Source organism: Cajanus cajan, chromosome 2 (assembly GCF_000230855.2).
Source record: "Cajanus cajan strain Asha chromosome 2, NIPB_CcT2T_4, whole genome shotgun sequence".
Lineage (NCBI taxonomy): Eukaryota > Viridiplantae > Streptophyta > Magnoliopsida > Fabales > Fabaceae > Cajanus > Cajanus cajan.
Genome location: NC_138518.1, coordinates 51,710,835 through 51,735,330, shown reverse-complemented (window position 1 = coordinate 51,735,330; position 24,496 = coordinate 51,710,835). Strand labels below are relative to the sequence as shown.

The window sequence follows — 24,496 nt, the reverse complement described above, 5'->3', positions numbered from 1 at the left end:
CAAGGACATTATGAATGTAGATACTATGTCATAAATTGGATGTCAGAAATAATTGAAGGAGGAGTAACAAATGGTTGGAGTGAGATACATTTAAAAATATTGTTAATTTGTTTTAATTCTTATTATGATGTAACTAATATATGATGTATATATGTTGCAGCTTTTTGAAGATGCTACACCATTGGAGGAAACCAAATTAGAAGACATTCGGATTTATTGTGGAAATTTCTTTCTAGAAAAATTTAGAAATAGATCATGTTGAAATGTTTAGTATGACGTGTAAACTTTAGAAATAGGTGAATGTGGCTTTAGCTGATGACTAAGTACACATGTCTAATGTCATATGACCTAAATTTTTTTTAGTTTCTCTTCTCCTTGTAAGAAAAAACTCTTCTTTATGGATCCCAGATTGACCTCTATTAGTTTTTGAGTATTCCTATAATGATAAGGATCCCAGATTGGCCTCTCTTGGTTCATGTTGGATTTTGATGTGGCTTCTCTTACATTGGATAATTGGATTAGTTTTATTGAATTAGTTTTTACAGGTTATTTATAGTTGAGTCAGTCTTATTTTAAAAATTAACCTGGTTAAAAAAAATATAATCTACAATGGTTCTACGTAAAAATTGACTTAGATGTATACATACATCTAAGTCGGTTCTTAACAAAAGCTGACTTAGATGTATGTATACATCTAAGTCAGCTTTCAATACAAACCGACTTAGATCAACATATACATCTAAGACTGTTTTATGAAAACCGACTTAGATCAACACATATATCTAAGTCAGTTTTTACATAACCGATGTAAATATGTTCCTTCATCTACGTCGCCTTCATCTAAGTCAGTTTTAGAACAGATGTAGATATGACAAAATAACCGACTTAAAATACAATTTTTCTAGTAGTGTTAGTAAAAGTTACACCAGTGTTAGTATAACCCTCCTTTCTCTCTCTCTCTCTTTATATATATATATATATATATATATATATATATATATATATATATATATATATATATATATATATATATATATATACACATATATATACGTATAATCCTGGTATTTATAAATCGGGTGTTTCATTATCTCATATATATATATATATATATATTGAAAATAAAAATATATTATTAATAATATTATACGTGATAACAATGAAATATTTTTACAAATAATATTTGCAATAATGTACTATTCTACACATTATTTCTTTATTCCACTTCTATTACAATATTTACATTGATAGTGGAAATAAATTTACAATTGAAATAAAATAGATCCATCAAATAGTCTCTACATTCCAATTCCTTCTAAGGAAAACAATAGCAATAACCATTGCAAAATGATCTGGAATTCCAAGTAGATCCATCTATTTTTGTAATATATTTAATTTAAAAAAAAAACAAAGAAAAACTATGAGTAAGAACAATATCCAATAAATACAATAATTCAAAAGAATGTACAAAATTATTTATAATTAATATTAAACATAGATATATATATATAAAAATATATATACATATCATATATTAGATTTTCATGTTACAATAAAATTTGAATTATACTTGTAGTGACTAGTCAGGATAAATGAACATCATCATAATACCAACCAACAAAAGGATATTTCACCTTAACTAACAAGATGATATTTCACCTTCATTCCTTACTCATTAAAATTCCCAAGGTCAAACCTCCAGCTACAAATAATTCAAATGTTAACTTCTATGACCATAGAATAATATTTATCTTCATCAATACATGAAGAAATAACAACAAGACGAGTTCAAGATATGAAAACTATATTATAGTTGATTATAAAATATATTTACATTAAATAAATTTGAATAATATTTACGTAAAAAGAATATATTAAAAGTCTCAATCATATAAATAAAAATGACAATCATTATAAAATAATTAAACAACATAAAATATGAATACCTTAATAATTATTATGGATAAAAATAATCATAGGTTAAACAAATAAATGAGGTTAGGGACACCTCACTAAATAAATATACATAAAATATAACATAAATAAATAAACATAGTAGTATATAAAATTTTAAAGAGATAAAGTTATCCTCCCCCTTACCTCAGAACATCGACTTATCTATCAAAAATCTTCAAGATCCTCTTCCTACTCATTTTTTCTCTCTTCCCCTCTTTCTTTCTTTCTCTCTCTCTCTCTCTCTCTCCCTCTCCCTCTCTCTCTCTCTCTCTTTTTCACCTCCGTTATAATTTTTCACAACCCTCACTCTTATTTATAGAAAACTGGAGTGGTTAGAACGACCCGTTCTAAATCCAGAACGACCCGTTCTTGACCAATTTGTTATGTGTAATATTTATAACTGGAAAGACCCGTTCTCAAGACCGCAACGCCCCGTTCTGGGGTTAGATTTGACTCATGACGACCATATTTAGAACGGCCCGTTTCCAACTAAGGTCTTTAGGCCTGTTTTAGGCTGACAAAACTAAGCCTCTTTCATAGTTTGGAACGGCTTGTTCCACCTATTGGAACAGACTGTTCTAGGACAACAAAAATAGGTTATTTTCATAATTTCGAACGGCCCGTTCCACTTTTTGGAATGACCCGTTCTAGGCCTTAAAAAATAAAATAAAATAAATAAATAAATAAATAAATAATATTTATTATTTAATTATAAAACCCATTTAATAATCTTTATAAATATAAAATAAATGATAATTAACTATTGTATTAGTAAAATTTTAGGACGTTACAATTCTTCCCTCCTTTTAGAAATTTCTTCCTCGAAATTTTCCTGAAAAGAAATGGATAAGTTCCTCGCATCTTGCTTTCTAATTTTCATGTAACCTCACTACCTGATTGATGTACACTCTATCAATCTCTCCAAGTAATGTCTAATGTTAATAAGTACAGGGTGAGTAAACTTGGTAAATCTATCCATTAACCAAATAAGATCAAATTTCTTAAGCATATCAGACATAACTACAACTAAGTTCATAGATACAGAATCTCACTTCCAAATTAGGACGTCTAAAGGCTGTAAAAATCTTAAAAACTTCTAGTGTTCTACCTTAGACTTTTGGCACACTATATACTAGGCATGGCAACAGGGCGGGGCGGGGGCGGGTTTTACGTTCCCCGCCCCTGCCCCCGCAAATTTAAACCGCCCCCACCCTCGCCCCCGATACCCGCTGGGGATAAAATCTAGGTCCCCATCCCCGCCCCCGGCGGGGTTCCGGTTTCCCTGCCCCGCCCCCCGCCCCCGCTCTTATTTTTTTTTCTTCTTTTTTTTCTTTTAAATAAATATGAATAATTTAAAAAAAATAAAATAAAAGTAAAATAATATAAATTTTTATATAAATTTTTTACATATAAATATTTATAATTTTGGTTTATATATATAAAAATAATTTTTTAATTATATTATTAAGCGGGGCGGGGGCGGGGGCGGGTATGGGGGCGGGGGCGGGGTGGGTATTAACATCCCCGCCCCCGCCCCCGATTTTATCAATCGGGGAAAACCCGAACCCGGTAAACACGGGTTTTCCCCATCTAAATCGGGGCGGGTTCGGGCGGGTACCCACGGGGGCGAGTTAGATTGCCATGCCTACTATATACGAGTACACAAATTCCTCTACTTCTCTTTTCACCTTAGGCTACCATGTTTCCGCTACACTACTCTGATACATTTTAGTAGCTAAGAGTACTCTTATGTCCTTTCTCTAAGATCATCTTCCTTAATTCAGGTTTACTAGGAACATAGATTCTATCTTCGAATCTCAAAACACCATCAACTTCCAATCGTAAAGGGCTATTTATACCCCTACAAATCTTTTCCACTTGGTTCACTAAGCAAGGATCTAACTCCTGGGTCCTCTAATCTCATCCATTAGTTCAATAGTCTTTTTCGACATACCCAATTCAATGTTCCTAAGGATAAGCTCATACACCAAGCTTAAGTCTTTAAATTCTTTAATCAAATTCAACCTTTAAATCATCAAAGATAGTGAATGGTCATTCAAATCAAGGCATCTTCCACAATATTAATTTTACTTCTATGACCCTCTCCAAAGATCAAGCACCTAATCGTAAGTTCACTAGGTACGCATACTCAATCTCTAAGTCTTACCACTTCATCTATACCCAAGACAAACTCTTATCCACTACCTTGTCTTATAGCCTCATATTTTATCACCAAAATGAATCAAATAATTATGTTTCTCCAATTTCCTTCAATAATCCACTCGTTACTCGAGTCATGTGTAGTCTCGTACCTCTAAGAGTAATTTCACAAGTCAAACTTAAATTCCTAATGTAAGCCAAAAGATATATCTCGTTTAACCATAAGGGAAGACAAATACAAAAGTTTCCTACTCAAAGCATTGATCACCACATTGGCTTTACCCAATAACAACTCAGATTAAAATCCTAGTCCTTAACAAATTTCAACTATCTTTTCTATCTCATATTCAACTCCTTTGGGTCTAACAGATATTTAAGACCCTTATGATCTCAAGCTTAGAATTATACCAGAAATGTATCCAAAATCTTAAATGTAAATATTACAACCTCTAATTCAAGGTCATGGGTAAGGTAATTTCTCTCATGAATTTTCCATTACCTAAATGCCTAGAAACATAAGCTACTACATTTCCTTCTTGCATCAACAATCCTCCCAAACCCATCTTTGAAGCATCACTATATACCACATAAAAATTACTAGAGTCTAATAATATTAACGCTAACCAATTTTTCCTTAAGAGTTTGAAAACTACTTTTACACTTACTATTCCATAAAAGCAACTATCTCTTCCCTGTCAAATGTAATGTTATCTTAGAAAATTTCTCAATAAATTTCTCATAATAATAAGTTAATCTTAAAAAAAATCATATCCACACTAACTGACTTTGGTATCTCCCACTCAAGCACAATTTCTACCATAGATAGATCTACATTATATCTTTATTAGAAATCATAGGACCTAGAAAATTCACTTCATACAATAAAAATTTATACTTAGATAACTTAGCATAAAGCTGTCTTGAATATATTTTTACCCTCTACTCCAATATAATGATATCACATCCTAAGGTCAATCTCACTAAACACACAAATATTCATTAATGGATCCCTAAGGTCATCTATCCACATATCAACATAAATGCATATCAGATCGTATTAGAATACCTACTTTAAACCTTCATATATATCATCCCTAAACATGTACGAATCAATCACCGTTTACACCATATAACATGTACATGAACCAACTTAACCACATAGCATCATACAACCTTAAAGAAACTTTTGATCCACGAGACAACACCTTAGAACATCATAACAAAATCGATTTTTATCCTTGCATTGCCTAATAACTCACAAACATCATGATACCATATATGTCCCTTCAACAACTATCAAAGAAAATGATATACAGAGAGTTATATTCATCCAAATGATCTCAAACCTATCACCAAAACAAAGCTAAGAGAATAAGCTACCACTCTTACGAAGACTTGAAATTCTAGAATGATCATATACTTAGCTAAAAATTTCAAAAACTGTGATAGATATAATCAGCGCTAACAACTAGACCTTTGCTCACTAAAATATTCATAACAGAAGTTCTAGATCTCCATTGTACCTGATTTTGGTGCCCTTAGAAAGATAACATCCAAGACTACAACTTTTATGAAGATCATAAAATCCAATTCTGTTCAATATAATACTTGTACTGGCGCAACAAAACTGCAGCTAAAACATTCCATGCACTGATCAACAAAAGAGCACACCAAAGTCTAAGGCCACAAAAATACCTTAAAACACTTCCAAACCATTATTTAAGCTTCTTCCTACAATCCTAAACCAAAATAACTTACATATTCAACACAGAGAACTTATAAACTAAAATAAAATCCTCATACAACCTAACCCATAAAAAAATCAACATGTAAGCATCAAAACTCAAGAAGTCATATAATAAAATTTAAAAGTAGTAGAGGAAATATAAATTAATTCCAGTAAAGGTGGTTGTGCCTCCTAGTTAGGAATAATTTATAACTTCCAAATTATGTAATAAAAAAATAACAAAGATGCAGACTTTGGCCTTTCATCAAGAACATTAAAAACTCCAATTCTCGACATACAACCTCCTTAGATTCAATCGTTGCAACAATAGACTTCATCTACCAAACAAACACGGTAAACTCATAACTCACGGCGGATTGAATCAACCTGCTCTGATACCACTAAATGAAACGCCCAATTTTTAAATACTAGTATTATATGTATATATATATATATATATATTGAAAATAAAAATATTATTAATAATATTATACGTGATAACAATGAAATATTTTTACAAATAATATTTGCAATAATGTACTATTTTACACATTATTTCTTTCTTCCACTTTTATTACAATATTTACATTGATAGTGGAAATAAATTTACAATTGAAATAAAATAGATCCATCAAACAGTCTCTACATTCCAATTCCTTCCAAGGAAAACAACAACAATAACCACTGCAAAATATCTAAAATCCCAAGTAGATCCATCTATTTTATAATATATTTAATTTAAAAAAAACAAAGAAAAACAAGGAGTAAGAACAATATCCAATAAATACAATAATTCAAAAGAATGTACAGAATTATTTATAATTAATATTAAACATATATACATACATATATATATATATATATATATATATATATATATATATATATATATATATATATATATATATATATATATATATACAGATCATATATTAGATTTTCATGTTACAATAAAATTTGAATTATACTTGTAGTGATTAGTCAAGATAAGTGAGTATCATCATAATATCAACCAACAAAAAAATATTTCACATTAACCAACAAGATGATATTTCACCTTCATTCCTTACTCATTTAAATTCCCAAGGTCAAACTTCTAGCTACAAATAATTCAAACTTTATCTTCTATGGCCATAGAATAATATTTATATTCATCAATACATGAAGAAATACCAACAAGACGAGTTCAAGATATCAAAACTATATTATAGTTGATTATAAAATATATATACATTAAATAAATTTGAATAATATTTACGTAAAAAGAATATATTAAAAGTCTCAATCATATAAATGAAAATGACAATCATTATAAAATAATTAAACAACATAAAATATGAATACCTTAATAATTATTATGGATAAAGATAATCATAGGTTAAACGAATAAATGAGGTTAGGGACACCTCACTAAATAAATACATAAAATATAACACAAATAAATAAACATAGTAGTATATAAAATTTTAAAGAGATAAAGTTCTCCTACCCCTTACCTCAAAACATTGACTTATCTATCAAAAATCTTCAAGATCCTCTTCCTACTCACTTTTTCTCTTTTTCCCTCTTTCTTTCTTTCTTTCTTTCTTTCTCTCTCTCTGTCTCTCTCTCTCTTTCTGTAACGACCCGCCACAGTCTCTACACTTAGTGGAATCGCACTACAACTAGTTAACTAAGAGAATATTAAACTGGATAACACATACATACAGGCATAAATATAAAGATCAAAATAATTAAGTTTCTATATATAAAATATAGCACCATATATGGACAGTCATCCCAAAATATTCCTTATTAGTTCCGGTCAAGCACAGACAAAAAATGTTACCCAGAATGGTAACTCAAAACACGAGACTCAGCTCCTCGTCTCGCAACGATCACCTCTACTCCAAGCTATCCCTGACCTGCTCTCATACCAAGTATGATCATCGCAGTCCCACCACATGGAAACAGAAGGGTAAGCTAGAGTTCAAAAATCAATCATACAAGTACAGAATAAAATCTATACTACACATGCATCCCAATCAAGTCCCTAAGGAACCTTTCACCTCAATCAATCATCCATTCATCAAACATGAAGTAAAATACCATACACTTCATCATCATGACAATCATGCAATACATGCAACTCATGACAGATATCCATGCATATCAATCATCTAATGCGTCGTCACGCATACACCTAGGAGATCTCCATAATAATAGAGCTGTATAAGTGACATTCCATCCTACCGAAACCACCCCAACCGTTTTCACGCCCAATGCTCCCGCTCGGTCACAGCTAAACAGGATATAATCCTCACTCGGGTTTACTCGCCTGATGTCACTTACCACGACCTTGGCATGCATTAACCAAGTCAATTGTGGAGTTCGCCCACCGACTATCCGCAAGGATCCACGCACCTTCCCGAGTACTTGGTTAAGGGAATAACCCTCGACCTCATACCCCGCTCCAACACTAGCTAAGGACTTAGAGGAGACTCACCCAACCCAGTGGCCTATCTGAGCACCACTCTCCCAAAACCAGTGGCCTCCCAGAGCACTACTCTCATATATCAGTGGCCTATCCAAGCACCACTCTCAAGAGACTCTATGTGAGCTCTTCCAGTTCGAAAATATTTTTCCTCTCCTCAAGTCCTAGGCTAGACTCATGCCATAGGCATCACATGCAATCATGCATCATACATCATAATGGTCTGCCCACCATCATGATCAATAGTCATACACATGTCATAAGACATCACATGCAATAATGCATCATACATCATAAATCATTATGATCAATAAACATACTCATATCATATTCAACCATTCATACGTATCATCACAAGCATACATATGAATGATACCTCACCATACATCATATATCATACATACATGATCTAAACTTTGACTTTAAACATGCATAAACATCGATTTAAATTAATTATTTATAAATATAATCACGATCGGCGCAGTCAGCTCGCGCCTGGCCTAACACCAACCCAAGAGCTCTAAGCTCTTCCACGCCTGACGCGCTCAACCTGCGCCCGGCCTAAATCTATTCAGAGAGTTCAAAACTCTCATCCAAACTAACAAATTCAACCACATGCAAACAATCTAGCTTCCCCTTACCTGGAAATTGGCTCAGATAGCCAAAAACTGAACAAAAGTAGAATTTCCCTTCGAGGCTCAACTCGGAACTTCAATCCTCCCAAAACAAGCTTTCTAATCTGAATTTCAAGAAAAGACAGAAGGAGTTATTGATCTAGAGGAGAAAAGGAGGTAAACAGAGAAATTTGGGAGTGAAAGGAGCTCACTGACCCAGAGACCTTCTCTCTAAAACTTCTCTCTAAAAACTCAAGTTCTCCTGAAGGCCCCTAACCCCTATTTATAGATTTTTCGGACTTCCCAGAACGGCCCGTACCGAATCAAAACAGCCCGTTCTGAACTCCCAATTCACGCACAAAACCCACACCCAAAACGGCCCCTTCTGAAATCAGAACGGCCCGTTCCGGGACTCATCCGAAACGGCCCGTTCTCCCTCCGGAACGGCCCGTTCTCCTTCCAGCCGTTCCAAGCTATTAAATTAGCCTAAATTTTTAGGTTGGGAATGGTTCTAGAACGGGCCGTTCCGGAATTTGGAACAGCCCGTTCTAGAACCATTCCCAACCTAAAAATTTAGGCTAATTTAATAGCTTGGAACGTCCCGTTCCAGATTGGGAACGACCCGTTCTAGGCTACTAAATCAGCTAAAAATATATTTTTTTTAACTATGTTACAATACTCCCCAACAATTAGGAATTTTCGTCCCCAAAAATAGGCTTACCTGAAAAGAGAAATGGATATTGTTCCTTGAACTGACTCTTTACTTCCCAGGTTGTCTCACCAATAGCTGCATCCCAAAGAATCTTCACCAAGCTAATGGACTTGCCACGAAGCTCCTTCAACTTGTGATCAATCACAGCTACCGGTCTCTTCTCGTAGGTCAAGTTCTCTCTAACTTGCACCTCATCCATCTCTATCACGTGACTCGGGTCTCTGATGTACTTCCTCAACTGTGAAACATGAAACACATCATGCAAGTTGGACAGAACCAGAGGTAACACCAACTGATAAGCTACCGGACCTACACGACGAAGGATCTGATAAGGACCAATGAACTTCGGTGTGAGTTTCTTGGCCCTTACAGCCCTTCCCACTCCAGTAGTGGGTGTCACCTTGAGAAACACGTGCTCTTCCTCCTCAAACTCTAGAGGTCTCCTCCTCTTATCAACATAAGACTTTTGTCGACTTTGAGTAGCTCTCAACCTCTCCTGAATCTGTCTCACCATCTTAATAGTCTGAAGAACTAACTCTGGACCAACCACTACTGACTCACCCTCCTGATACCAACATAAAGGAGTCCTACACCTCCTGCCATATAAAGCCTCAAAAGGTGCCATGCCAATACTCGCATGATAATTGTTATTGTAGGTACACTCTACCAATGGAAACACCTCCTCCCAGCTACCCAGATGATCCAACACACAAGCTCTCAAAAGATCCTCCAGTGACTGAATTGTCCTCTCTGACTGACCATCTGTCTGTGGATGATAGGCAGAACTCAACCTCAATCTCGTCCCCAACGCCTGATGTAGAGTCTGCCAAAACCTTGAAGTAAACCTTGGATCTCTGTCAGAAATAATACTGGAAGGCACTCCATGCAACCGTACTATCTCTCGGATATACAACTATGCAAGCCTCTCCAAGGACCACCTCTTGTTGACAGGAAGAAAGTGCGCACACTTTGTCAACCTATCCACAATCACCCAGATAGAGTCACTGTTCCTAGCTGTCCTAGGCAATCCAACCACAAAGTCCATAGTGACACTATCCCACTTCCACTCAGGAATCTCCATCAACTGTAAAACCCCTCTAGGCCTCTGATGCTCAACCTTCGCCTTCTGACAAGTCAGACAAGCGGCTACAAACCCTGCTATCTCCCTTTTCATACCAGGCCACCAGAAACTTTTCTTGATGTCTTGATACATCTTAGTCATACCAGGATGTATGCTAAGATGACTCATGTGTCCCTCCTCTAGAACAACTCTCCTCAACTCTGAATCACAAGGCAGACAAATCCGACCTCTGAATCTCAAAATCCCATCAGTACCAAGCTCAAAACCAGTTGCCTTCTCAGTACCAAGCAATCCCAAAATCCTCAACAAATCTGGGTCCTGTAACTGTTTAGTTCCCACCTGTTTCCAGAACTCATTAGTTATGGTGATCATACCACAACTAATGTGATCCTGAACAACCTCCACCTCTAATCTCAAATCTCTAAACTGCTCAATCAGCTCCAACTCTCTAACCATCATAGCTGACATGTGAAGGGATTTCCTACTCAATGCATCTGCTACCACATTCGCCTTTCCAGGATGATACATCAACTAGAAATCAAAGTCCTTTAGGAATTCCATCCGCCTCCTCTGCCTCATATTCAGCTCCTTCTGATCAAACAGATATTTCAAACTCTTGTGATCACTAAATATACTGAATCTCGCACCATACAGATAGTGTCTCCACGACTTCAAGGCAAAAATCACAACTGCAAGCTCCAAATCATGAGTAGGATAATTTCTTTCATGGTTCTTAAGTTGCCTCGAAGCGTATGCCACTACTCTCCCTCCCTGCATCAACACACAACCTAACCCCTGATGAGAAGCATCACAGAACACATCAAAAGGCTCATCAGTGTCAGGTAACACCAAAACTGGAGAAGTAGTCAACCGTCTCTTCAACTCTTGAAAACTCTGCTCACAAGCGTCCGTCCAAACAAAAGGCTGATCTTTTCGAGTCAATTGAGTCAAAGACATTACTATTCGAGAAAAACCCTCAATGAATCTCCGATAGTAACCCGCCAACCCAACAAAACACCTAATCTCTGTAACAGTCCTTAGACGCTCCCACTGAATCACAGCCTCCACCTTGGCTGGGTCCACTGCAATCCCCTCTGCCGATATCACATGCCCCAAAAATTTCACCTCAGACAACCAAAACTCACACTTGGACAGTTTGACATACAACTGTTTCTCCCTCAACACCTTCAAAACTGACCTCAAATGCTCACGATGATCCTCCAATGATTTAGAATACACCAAAATATCATCAATGAAGACCACCACAAATCTGTCTAAGAACGGTCTGAAAATCCTGTTCATGTAATCCATGAACACTGCTGGAGCATTAGTTACACCGAAAGGCATCACTACATACTCATAGTGACCATACCTAGTCCTGAAAGTAGTCTTTGGTATGTCACTTTCCTTCACCCTGATCTGGTGGTATCCGGATCTCAAATCAATCTTTGAAAATACTGAAGCTCCCCTCAGCTGATCCATCAAATCATCAATCATTGGAAGTGGATATTTATTCTTTATCGTTGATTTATTCAGCTGCCGATAATCAACACACAAACGGGCCCCACCATCCTTTTTCTTTACTAATAATACTGGGGCACCCCAAGGAGAAACACTAGGCCTCAGCATCTGTTTCTCCAACAAATCCTCAATCTATTTCTTCAGCTCTACCAACTCAGTTGGAGCCATCCTATAAGGAGCCACTGATACCGCTCCTGCACCAGGTACTAGATCAATGCTAAACTCAACATCACAAATAGGTGGCAATCCTGGCACATCATCTGGGAACACCTCAGGAAACTAACTAACAATCTCAATCCCAATGATGGCCCTCTCTGTCTCAACACTCAAAGCAGCAAATAACATAAATCACTCAGCTCCATCCCTCATCAACTGCTCAGCCTGACCCGCTGATACTAACACCTCCTCCTCCAATTGAGGAAATACCAACTCCCTACGAGCACAATCTATAAGGATGTGATGGGAAGATAACCAATCCATCCCTAAGATTATGTCGATATCCACCATGGGCAACATAATCAGGTTCACTCGGAACCTCCTACCAGATACCTCTATCGGGCATCTCACACACATCTCTGACGTCACCACAGAAACTGAAGCCGGAGTAGATACAGACAAATCAACATGCAAGGAAGATACTGACAAACCCAATCTCTTCACACAATCAACAGAAATGAAAGAATGTTTGGCACCAAAATCGAACAAAAATAAAACATCCTCACCTGTTGCCTTCCCCTTCCCCTTCACCAAGTCTGATGAAGTGGAAGCCTCTGCACCTGATAATGTAAACACTCTTCCCGCAGCTGTAGGTCTGGGTGGCCTCGGGGCACTCCCAGATGAAGTCGACGGTGTCTGACAATCTATAGAGATGTGGCCTGGCCTACCACATCTGAAGCAAACATTCCCTGGATGGGAACAATCTCTGACCATATGTGCTCCTCCACATCTGTAGCACCGCACTGACGATGCTCCACCCTGAGGAGTAGCAGGACGAGGTCCCCTACTAACAGCTCCTCTCTGAGACTGTACAGGTCTGTCATAGGGTCCCCTCTGCTAGCCTCCCCTCCTGGACCCGGATGATCCCTCCTGAACTCTAGCAGCCTTATAGCTGCTACCACCACCCTCCAAACTCTCAACACTCTTTTCCTTCTCAACCAAAGCAGGAAACTCCACTATGGACATAGGGACTATGACCCTCTTCAGCTCGTGCCTCAATCCCTCTGCAAACTTTCTACATCTCCAAGCCTCAGATATGGCCTGAGAGTAGAAACGAGCTAGATGCTCAAACCTCATAGCATACTCAGAAACAGACAAGCTCCCTTGATGTAATCTCATGAACTCTGCCTCCTTAGCGTATCTAACGCTGTCCGGGAAATATTTCTCCAAAAAGACCCTCTTGAAGCAATCCTAGTCAACAAGCACACCCCTCCTCTCTAACATCTACCTGGTGCCTCTCCACCAGTACTCAGCCTCGCCCCCCAGCATGTAAACTGCATAAGCCAACTTTCTCTCATCAGAAGATCCCAAAACACTGAAGATCTTCTCCATATCCCTCAACCATTGATCTGCCACATCAGGATCTGAATCCCCTCAGAACTGGGGAGGCTGACATCCCCTGAACTCTGCTAAATCTCTCCCCTCTTGAGAGACCACCGGTCTAGCTACCTCAGCCGCAGCTCTACCTGCCTCCATCTGAGCAAAGTGAGCACTCTGCTGCTCTATCGCCATGGCTATCATCTCCATGGCCCTAGCAATTTGGTCATACTGGGGTCTCGCCATACTACAAGAATTCAAACATCCTATTAGTAACATAATACCCCCACAATTCACCAAAGGCTAGCACATATCAGAGATATGAGACAACAGAAACCTAGAAGGATCACTCCCCACAGAGTATCCTAAAAGACTCGACCGGCTCTGATACCATAAAAGTGTAACGACCCGCCACAGTCTCTACACTTAGTGGAATCGCACTACAACTAGTTAACTAAAAGAATATTAAACTGGATAACACATACATACAGGCATAAATATAAAGATCAAAATAATTAAGTTTCTATATATAAAATATAGCACCATATATGTACAGTCATCCCAAAATATTCCTTAGTGCCGGTCAAGCACAGACAAAAAATGTTACCCAGAATGGTAACTCAAAACACGAGACTCAGCTCCTCGTCTCGCAACGATCACCTCTACTCCAAGCTATCCCTGACCTGCTCTCACACCAAGTATGATCATCGCAGTCCCACCACATGGAAACAGAAGGGTAAGCTAGAGTTCAAAAATCAATCATACAAGTACAGAATAAAATCTATACTACACATGCATCCCAATCAAGTCCCTAAGGAACCTTTCACCTTAATCAATCATCCATTCATCAAACATGAAGTAAAATACCATACACTTCATCATCATGACAATCATGCAATACATGCAACTCATGACAGATATCCATGCATATCAATCATCTAATGCGTCGTCACGCATACACCTAGGAGATCTCCATAATAATAGAGTTGTATAAGTGACATTCCATCCTACTGAAACCACCCCAACCGTTTTCACGCCCAATGCGCCTGCTCGGTCACAGCTAAACAGGATATAATCCTCACTCGGGTTTACTCGGATGATGTCACTTATACACTTGGAAGTCCAGATCCACCGTCAGGTATAGCACAGCTGGGTACAGGCTTACCACGACCTTGACATGCATTAACCAAGTCAATTGTGGAGTTCGTCCACCGACTATCCGCAAGGATCCACGCACCTTCCCGAGTACTTGGTTAAGGGAATAACCCTCGACCTCATACCCCGCTCCAACACTAGCTAAGGACTTAGAGGAGACTCACCCAACCCAGTGGCCTATCTGAGCACCACTCTCCCAAAACCAGTGGCCTCCCAGAGCACCACTCTCATATATCAGTGGCCTATCCAAGCACCATTCTCAAGAGACTCTATGTGAGCTCTTCCAGTTCGAAAATATTTTTCCTCTCCTCAAGTCCTAGGCTAGACTCATGCCATAGGCATCACATGCAATCATGCATCATACATCATAATGGTCTGCCCACCATCATGATCAATAGTCATACACATGTCATAAGACATCACATGCAATAATGCATCATACATCATAAATCATTATGATCAATAAACATACTCATATCATATTCAACCATTCATACGTATCATCACAAGCATACATATGAATCATACCTCACCATACATCATATATCATACATACATGATCTAAACTTCGACTTTAAACATGCATAAGCATCAATTTAAATTAATTATTTATAAATATAATCACGATCGGCGCAGTCAGCTCGCGCCTGGCCTAACACCAACCCAAGAGCTCTAAGCTCTTCCACGCCTGACGCGCTCAACCTGCGCCCGGCCTAAACCTATTCAGAGAGTTCAAAACTCTCATCCAAACTAACAAATTCAACCACATGCAAACAATCTAGCTTCCCCTTACCTGGAAATTGGCTCAGATAGCCAAAAACTGAACAAAAGTAGAATTTCCCTTCGAGGCTCAACTCGGAACTTCAATCCTCCCAAAACAAGCTTTCTAATCTGAATTTCAAGAAAAGACAGAAGGAGTTATTGATCTAGAGGAGAAAAGGAGTTAAACAGAGAAATTTGGGAGAGAAAGGAGCTCACTGACCCAGAGACCTTCTCTCTAAAACTTCTCTCTAAAAACTCAAGTTCTCTTGAAGGCCCCTAACCCCTATTTATAGATTTTTTGGACTGCCCAGAACGGCCCGTACCGAATCGAAACGGCCCGTTCTGAACTCCCAATTCACGCACAAAACCCACACCCAGAACGGCCCGTTCTGAAATCAGAACGGCCCGTTCCAGGACTCATCCGAAACGGCCCGTTCTCCCTCCGGAACGGCCCGTTCTCCTTCCAGAACGGCCCGTTCTGGAATTTGGAACATCCCGTTCTAGAACCGTTCCCAACCTAAAAGTTTAGGCTAATTTAATAGCTTGGAACGGCCCGTTCTGGGCTACTAAATCAGCTAAAAATATATTTTTTTTAACTATGTTACACTTTCTCTCTTTTTCACCTCCGTTATAATTTTTCACAGCCCTCACTCCTATTTATAGAAGTCTGGAAAGGCTAGAACGACACGTTCTGAATCCGGAACGGCCCGTTCTGGACCAATTCGTTATGTGTAATATTTATAACTGGAACGGCCCGTTCTCAAACGCCCCATTATGGGGTTGGATTTTACTCATGACGACCATAATTAGAACGGCCCGTTTCCAACTAAGGTCTTTAGGCATTTTTTATAACTCAGAACGAGTTGTTGCAGATTGGGAACGGCCCGTTCTGGGCTAACAAAACTAAGCCTCTTTCAGAGTTTGGAACGAGTCGTTCCACCTTTTGGAACGTCCCTTTCTGGAACAACAAAAATAGGTTATTTTCATAATTTGGAACGGCCCGTTCTAGGCCTTAAAAAAATAATAAAATAAATAAATAATATTTTTTATTTGATTATAAAACCCATTTAATAATCTTTATAAATATAAAATAAATGATAATTAACTATTGTATTAGTAAAATTTTAGGACATTACAAATAGAGGGAGAGAGGAGGAATCAAATAACTTACAAAATAACTCTTAGTAAAGTTATTTCGCTCAATAACTCATGGTGTTTGTTGAATTTCATCGATCAAATTGTTAAATTAAATTAAAGTTATTAATTTTTACTAATAATTAATATAAAAAATTAATTAACTTTGGAATAAATTATTTGCTAATTAACAATATAATTGAAATATTAATTATTTTAAATTATTTAACTAAAATCTTAATTATTGACAATTTACTATATGATCTTAATATTTTTGTATAACTAATATCTGATTTTAAATTTGATATGAAAATATTATGATATAATTAGATAAGATTTTAAGTTAGTATTTTATTAAATGGTTGATCATTAGAAAATAAAACAAGGATAAATACATTTTTTTTAATTTTATATGTTTGATTTAAGATAAATAAATATATTAAATTAATTAATAATTTATTTAAAATGTTAAAATTTAATTTATTAGTATGTGATAGATAAATATTTATAATTTTATAAATTATATTATCATTATAAATTATAAAATTAAATAATTTAAATTATAATTTTAAATAGAAATAAGTAGATTGTTAATTATAAAAGTAAGTACATATAAATAAAGAATAATTAAATATATTATTATTATTATTATTATTATTATTCGTAATATAAAAGTATTATATATTATTATTATAGTACAAATATGAGATTGTATAATTGAAGATGACTTAAATGAATTAATTTGTACAATTTATACTGACAACATGCATATATATTTCGGTAGCTTATCTCCTCAGAACTTCACAGTTAAGCGTGCTTGACTTGGAGTAATATAGAGATGGGTAACCTTCTGGGAAGTTTTCCTGAAATTGCGCAAGTAAAGATAAAACACCCTAAAAAGTGAAATATCGTGAAATAGAACCCTTGAGAGGCCAAATATGAGGGTTGTCACATTAATAAATTTATTAAAATTAAACAAAAATTATAATTTCTAACAGAATTTTTCGTCAGAAATTTTCGACGGATTTTTTTTTCTGACGCCACTTTTTCTGACAGATTTAAATCCGTTGGAAAAAAAATCCGTCAAAAATTTTCTTGTTTATGTCATAAATTTTCGTCGGAAATTAGCCTTTTTCTTGTAATGTTTGGAAGATCATCATAGGCAGTGATGTTCTTGTGACCAAACCAAAGAATGAATATAAATAGGAAGAATACAACATCTTGCAACTCAAAACAAAAGCAAGATACATTCTAGCTTGTTTTTTTGTCTTGAACTGAGTACAACAAGTTTTGCAGTTGCAAGACTGCTAAATAGGAAGTAATAAAGGTCAATATTTTTCTGAAGGGATTTCTCTTACAAGACCACCTACCTTTAATGGAGAAGACTACCCATATTGGATGGACAAGATGGAGATGTTCATCAAGTCCACCTAATACTATCTCTACAAGATCATCATAGGCTGTGATGTTTTCATGACCAAACTAGAGAATGAATACAACCAGGAAGACTACAACATCTTGCAACTCAACACAAAAGTAAGATACATTCTAGCTTGTTCTTTGTCTTGAACTGAGTACAACAAGTTTTGTAATTGAAAAATTGCTAAATAGGAAGTAGTGAAGGTCAGTACTTTCCTGAAGGATCTTTTCTTACGAAATTGGTAGCCTTTAATAGATAAGGCTATCCATATTGGAAGGACAAGATGGAGATGTTCATCAAGTTTAATTTACCTAATACCATCTTTGGAAGATCATCATAGGTAGTTGATGTTCTCGTGACCAAACCATAGAATGGATGCCAAAAGGAAGACTACAACATCTTGCAACTCAACATAAAATCCATATACATAGCCTACTATTTGTCTTGAACTAAGTACAAAAATTTTTGCAGTTGCAAGATTGCTAAAGAGATGTGGGAAACTATAACTCATGAAGGAACTAAAGACATAAGACTCAAATGGATTACTATTCTTGAGAGACATTATGAGTTGTTATATATGAAGGAGAACAAAACCATTGATGAGATGTTTGAGAGATTCCAAACCATTCTTAATGGGCTAAAATCCCTGGGAATTAAGTTCTCAAAAGCTCAAAACAATCTGAAGATCTTGGATAGCCTTCCAAAGATTTGTGAACCAAATGTTACTACCATATCAAAGGCTCATGACCTTAAAAATCTTATGTTGTATAAACTCTTAGGAGCCCTAAGGGTTCATGAAGTCCATATAAACATTAGAGATCATTTCCAAGCCAATGATTTTATTGCTCTAAGGATTAATGAAACCAATAAGAAGACGGATAAAGGAAAAACTTTGAAGGTAAAGTCTTGGTGCAATAAATCAAATGAAAATTCTGAGGACTCAATAGATGATGACATATCTCTCATGTCCAAGAAATTCAAGAACATGTTGAAAAAGAAAGGACGGCTAAGGAGCTTCCACAAAAAGAAAGATAGGTTCAAGAAACCTATCAAAGAGGAAAACAATAAGGTCATTTTCTATGAGTGTAAGAAGTCTGGAGATATGAAGGTTGAATGTCCTACACTCAAAAAGAGATGGACTAGCAAGAAAAAGGCCAAAAAGAGCCTAATAGCCACATGGGAAGATCTAGAGAACAATAATAGTAGCAATTTAGAGGTTTAAAAGGTCAACATCTATCTGATGGCAAATGTATATGAAATAAGGATAGAGGTAGAATATGACTTTAATTCTTGTTCTAATTCTTCTAAAAATTCTAGTGAAAAGGAAATATCCTATGAAACTCTTATGGAAAACTCTCACATGATCACTCTTGAATCTAAAAAGTTTATAGAAAAATACAAATTATTACTAAGGAAAATGAAAAACTTAAGAATGATTTGTGAGACACTTCCAAAGAGATTCAAACTTTTGAACACAAATTCACAAGGAATGAACCACCTGAGATTACAACATTGCAAACTAAAATCCTGCAACTCAAAAAGGATCTTGCTAAGTTTATAAATAGATCTTCTAAGATGAATATGCTTTTAAAGCATATAAGATTACCATCATACAATAGTGACCTTGGGTTTAAGAAGAAGGAATTAGAAACATCTTTCTTTACACCTAAAACTACTTAATACAATGTCTATAGTAAAAATAATCATCAATCTAGTATATGTAAAATTAAAAAGAAACAAAAAAGAAAGTCTGAGGTTAAGGGTACTAACAAAAAAGGACCCAAAAGGATTTTGATACCATAGTCTCAAATATTTTCTGTTGTAGATATCATTAGTGAAAAAAAAAAAAAGAAGCTAGAAAGGATTCACAATAGTACCTAAATAATAGTTACTCGTGACATATGACGGGAGAAAGGTCCATGTTCCTAGATCTTCAATCACATGAAGGAAAAATCTCGTTCGAAGGTAGTGGTAAAGGAAAGATGAGAGGTATAGGTAAGATTGGTAAGAATAAGTGATTTCCTAGCTTTAACTTTGTGTTATTGCTTGAAGAGGCAAGTAATTTAAGTTTAACTTTGTGTTATTGCTTAAAACCTGAAAAAGATTTTTTGTAAAAAATACTTGGTTGTTGAAGTCTGAAGGGACTTTATTGTTAAAAGAATACTTAGATAGTTGCTTAAAGATGTAAGTTAAAGAATACTTAGGTTGAGCCAAAAGTGACTTATGAAAGAATACTTGTATCTTTGTGAGAGATGGTAAAACTTTATCAATTGATCAAGAATTGGATGTAATCCCGATAGTTGAGACGAACCAATATAAAAATATCTTGTGTTTTTTATGCCTTACTCTTCGTCTACACCCTTAAAATCACATTACTATTTCATTGTTTTAAAAAGTATTGAGTTTTTGATTAACACTTTTCAACCCCCTTTTAATGTCTTTATTTTCTCCACAATTAATAAACATGCATATTTATTTAAAAGCCTCAATATTATTTTATAAAATGCATTTTGTTAATTAACCATCCGTTATTAATTTTAGAAAAATTTGAGGTATTACAAGACTAAAAATAATGGCAAAAAATAACTAAGACTAAGATGGGAGAAAAAAATTATTAAAGGACTAAAAGTAAATTTCATGAAAAATGAGACATTAAAACTAGTTAAAAATTGTTAGGGGATTAAAGTGATTTTTGTGAAAAGATAAGAGACTAAAAACATATATTACAAGATAATTGTTATTTAGTCACTAAAATTAATAACGCGTATTTTTTTCACTATCAACATAAAAATCAACAACTAATATAACGTGTAATCATTATTATCGACAAACTTAGCAACTGAAATATGTTGGTTGCTAAGGTTCATTGTTGAACGTTTTTGCTAACCATCTTTATTTACCAAAATAACATTTAGCGACCAAACATTATACAAATCAATGATCGAAGATTATCCAAATTATCCACCAACTTTACCATCTTAATCATATTTGTTCCATTCACAATATTTGAACGCAAAACCTGTGCTTAAAAAAACTTAGTAGGATTCTATCAACTATTTGAATAACTTATTGATACATAAATAACAACTAAACATTATTTAGTGCGGGTGGACGCCGGTGTTGGTTTTTAGATTAATATAATTTATTTCATAACAACGGAGCAATTATTTTGATAAGTTTCATCATTCACCAACGCGACTATAAACAAAAATAGAACTTCATAAATGTCTCAGGGTTGCGAGAAAATCACTTTATTAGTTTATTGACATGTCTCGTGGTTTCAAATGTTATCTTATAATTAATTTGATCAACTCAAGTCAATTTAAAACACCACAGAGTAACCCACTTCATGAGTTCATACGTATTTAGCAGCTATCTGCAAGAGAGAATCACATAGTTCTTGTGGCTTGCTAATCATAACCATATGGTCTGCACCTCTGATCTGTTGAACTTCGACATTGATTCCAACATTTTGAGTCATCCAGAGTTGGAAATTCAATGGAATTTCATTGTCATCAGTGGAAACAATAAAAGCAAGAGGAACGGACCCATATCCCTGTCTGGAAAAGTTTTTCTGCTGTGACAAGTCTTCGATAAAGAGGGACCCTGGCCTTAATAGAGTCTTGGCTAATTCTATATCCTGCAAAATGCAATCTATATTTATATTTTTGTACCATAAAAAAGCAAGTCAATTTTTTAGCATGGAATAGTTGGTTAGCATATATAAATAAGAAGGTTGCAACACATAATTACCTCAATGGAGGAGGCTTGGTAGAGTTTGTCGGACAAGAATTTGGGACCAAAGTTAACTACTGTTTTGTTTCCACTTTGGGTGAATTCACTGTCCAACCAATTCTCCGATGGAATACTCTCAATGTACTGTTGAGGCCAAGAAAAAACATGACGAGGATAAGTGTAATTTTATAACTTCTCCTTTTTGGAAAAAACTATCATTCGTAGTCATTGAATGGAAGAAAACTAACAAGTTTTCTTGAAACTACATTCCTTTTTGAGTGACAGTTAAATAACACTATTAACAATATCTATGTGGCACGGTGATCACATTTCTGTGTTCTTATATTTAATTTTTAATTGTACTATAACTCTGGTTAGTTTAGTTTAGTGTTATAATATAATTAAAAATAAATATAAAAAACACTTATCACAATGTACTTAAATTTTAAATAAATCATATGTGATTATTTTATTTGTATATGATAATAATTGCATTATTTAATTTAGTATCACACACCTAAAAATGATATAATTATCTTAATTTAATATATATTGTATCAATTAGTTTAATTAATATTCTCAATTTTATTAGTAAACTAATTAGAATTAATGATATAATTAAAATAAAATATTAACAAAATTTCTCGGATTTAAAAAAAAAAAAAAAATACAAAGACTAAAACATGATAAAATCATATTTATGGAGACATAAAACATCTTTAAACATAATAATAATTTATACTATTAATAGAGGTGATACATATTTTTGATATATATATTATGTTGACTATTTTGCTTTTTAACTTCCAAAAACTTCTCTCTCATACTTTTTTATTAAATTTTTATTCTTCTTTATTTATTTATTTATCATAAATTCATTTTTCAAATATTTCATATCCTTTAAATAATATCTTCTAATTTTTAATTAATCACATATATATATTTAACATTAATTATTTTTAGTTTATTTAATTTTTTTTTACATAAAATACATGTAAGTACGAATTGTCTTTTTAATTCTATTAATAATAATAAAAGGATAACTAAATATTTATATACACACATTAATACTTTATAACATTAAATTTAATATATATATATATATATATATATATATATATATATTAAACTTATAAACATTTTTAAATTGGTAGAATTTCTATTGAATATAATTTCTTTATGTGATATATCTTTCAACCTATAACAATAGGTTTGACAAAATAATCATATGATGAAATATAGGGATGTTCATGATCAAATTTTTGAAAAATTCAAAACGAAACGAACTATTCCATTTTATAAAAATAATCAGTTAATCGATCTGTTTTTATAAAATGGATTAATTTAATTTTTTTAAAATATAAATTAATTTTTTTGAAATTGAATTGATTTGATGCGATTATCTATTTTTTTTTTACTTATACATAGATTAATTTTTTTTTTTAAAAAAAAATAAACTAAACCGATCTAGTTTATAAACATAACTAGATATTTTTGTAAAGTGAATTAATTTTAATTTTTTTTAAAAGAGACCATATTTTGTAATGTAAATCAGATAATTATATCGATAATGAACAATTTAAATTTTTTTCACATCCCTAATGAAATATTATTAAATGCATAAAAATACTCTTGCAGGTTGCAGCAGATTTATTAAACTGATCAGTTTCATATTGATGAGGATATTTTTATGAAGCATGGTGAAGAGAGGCTGAGAATCAAACCTTTTCCAAGACATAGGGTGGCTTGTGTTCAGTGTCTGGCATTATAGCTGTTACGAAAACACCAACAGCTACCTTTTCTGGGAATCGGTCCATGGCAAGTGCTATGTTCAATCCTCCAAGGCTGTGACCAACTAGAACTACCTTGTCATTTTGGGAAAGTGTGGCCAATAGCTGCAACAAAGGCCCAGAATACTCTGAGAAAGTTTCAACGTCTTCTATTTTCTTGACGTTGGTGCCAGAAGCTGCTAGGTCGATTACTGTGACCTTGTTGCCCGCAGATTCCAACCGTGGCTTCAGCTTATACCAAAGCCAAGCTCCATAACATGCCCCATGCACCAAAACATAATGTTTTTCTGAACTCATTATGTTTTCTTCTTCGGCTTCCAGTGATTACTACTTCCTATCCCTTCTCGCTATATATACACACACTCAGGGACTCCATATGTCAGCAAATAACCCAATTATTGGCTTTGAATAGTGAAAGTAAATCACATGTTTCGTTACTATTTTTTTTTTCTCACGTAAGAAATAATTCGTTTGGATTACACTTTGGAAGCTCTAAAAGCTTATTTCTCATCATTCTGGACAAATTTTGATTTAGAAACTTCCATTTGAAGTTCAAATACACTATTAATCATTTCTTACCGCTATATTTTATATAATATAAGAGATAATATTTCCTACTCATTTTAATCAAATTATTAGTATATGTCTAAAAATATTGTTTTGTATCTCTTAATTTTATATATTGAAAATAATTGTTTTTATATTTATGTTTTATTTCTTTGTA

The 24,496-nt window shown here is 34.6% G+C and overlaps 1 protein-coding gene across 1 annotated transcript; it reads right to left on the bottom strand.

Annotated features, from left to right (window-relative positions):
• Positions 1-21,482: 21,482 nt before the first annotated feature.
• On the bottom strand, positions 21,483-24,113 carry LOC109818347 (salicylic acid-binding protein 2). Its single transcript, XM_020383793.3, has 3 exons — positions 23,707-24,113; positions 22,001-22,126; positions 21,483-21,887 (listed from the first exon to the last, which is right to left on the bottom strand). Exons 1-3 carry the CDS (start codon positions 24,067-24,069, stop codon positions 21,603-21,605), a joined length of 774 nt encoding a protein of 257 aa, XP_020239382.1. The 5' UTR covers positions 24,070-24,113; the 3' UTR covers positions 21,483-21,602.
• Positions 24,114-24,496: the final 383 nt, after the last annotated feature.

Excerpts from the sequence above, each read along its gene's own strand:
- LOC109818347 (XM_020383793.3), bottom strand. The coding sequence starts at position 24,069 with ATGAGTTCAGAAAAACATTATGTTTTGGTGCATGGGGCATGTTATGGA. Across the intron at positions 22,127-23,706 it reads CACCCTATGTCTTGGAAAAG|TACATTGAGAGTATTCCATC; the intron begins GTTTGATTCTCA and ends TGGCCTCAACAG. Across the intron at positions 21,888-22,000 it reads ACCAAGCCTCCTCCATTGAG|GATATAGAATTAGCCAAGAC; the intron begins GTAATTATGTGT and ends TGCATTTTGCAG.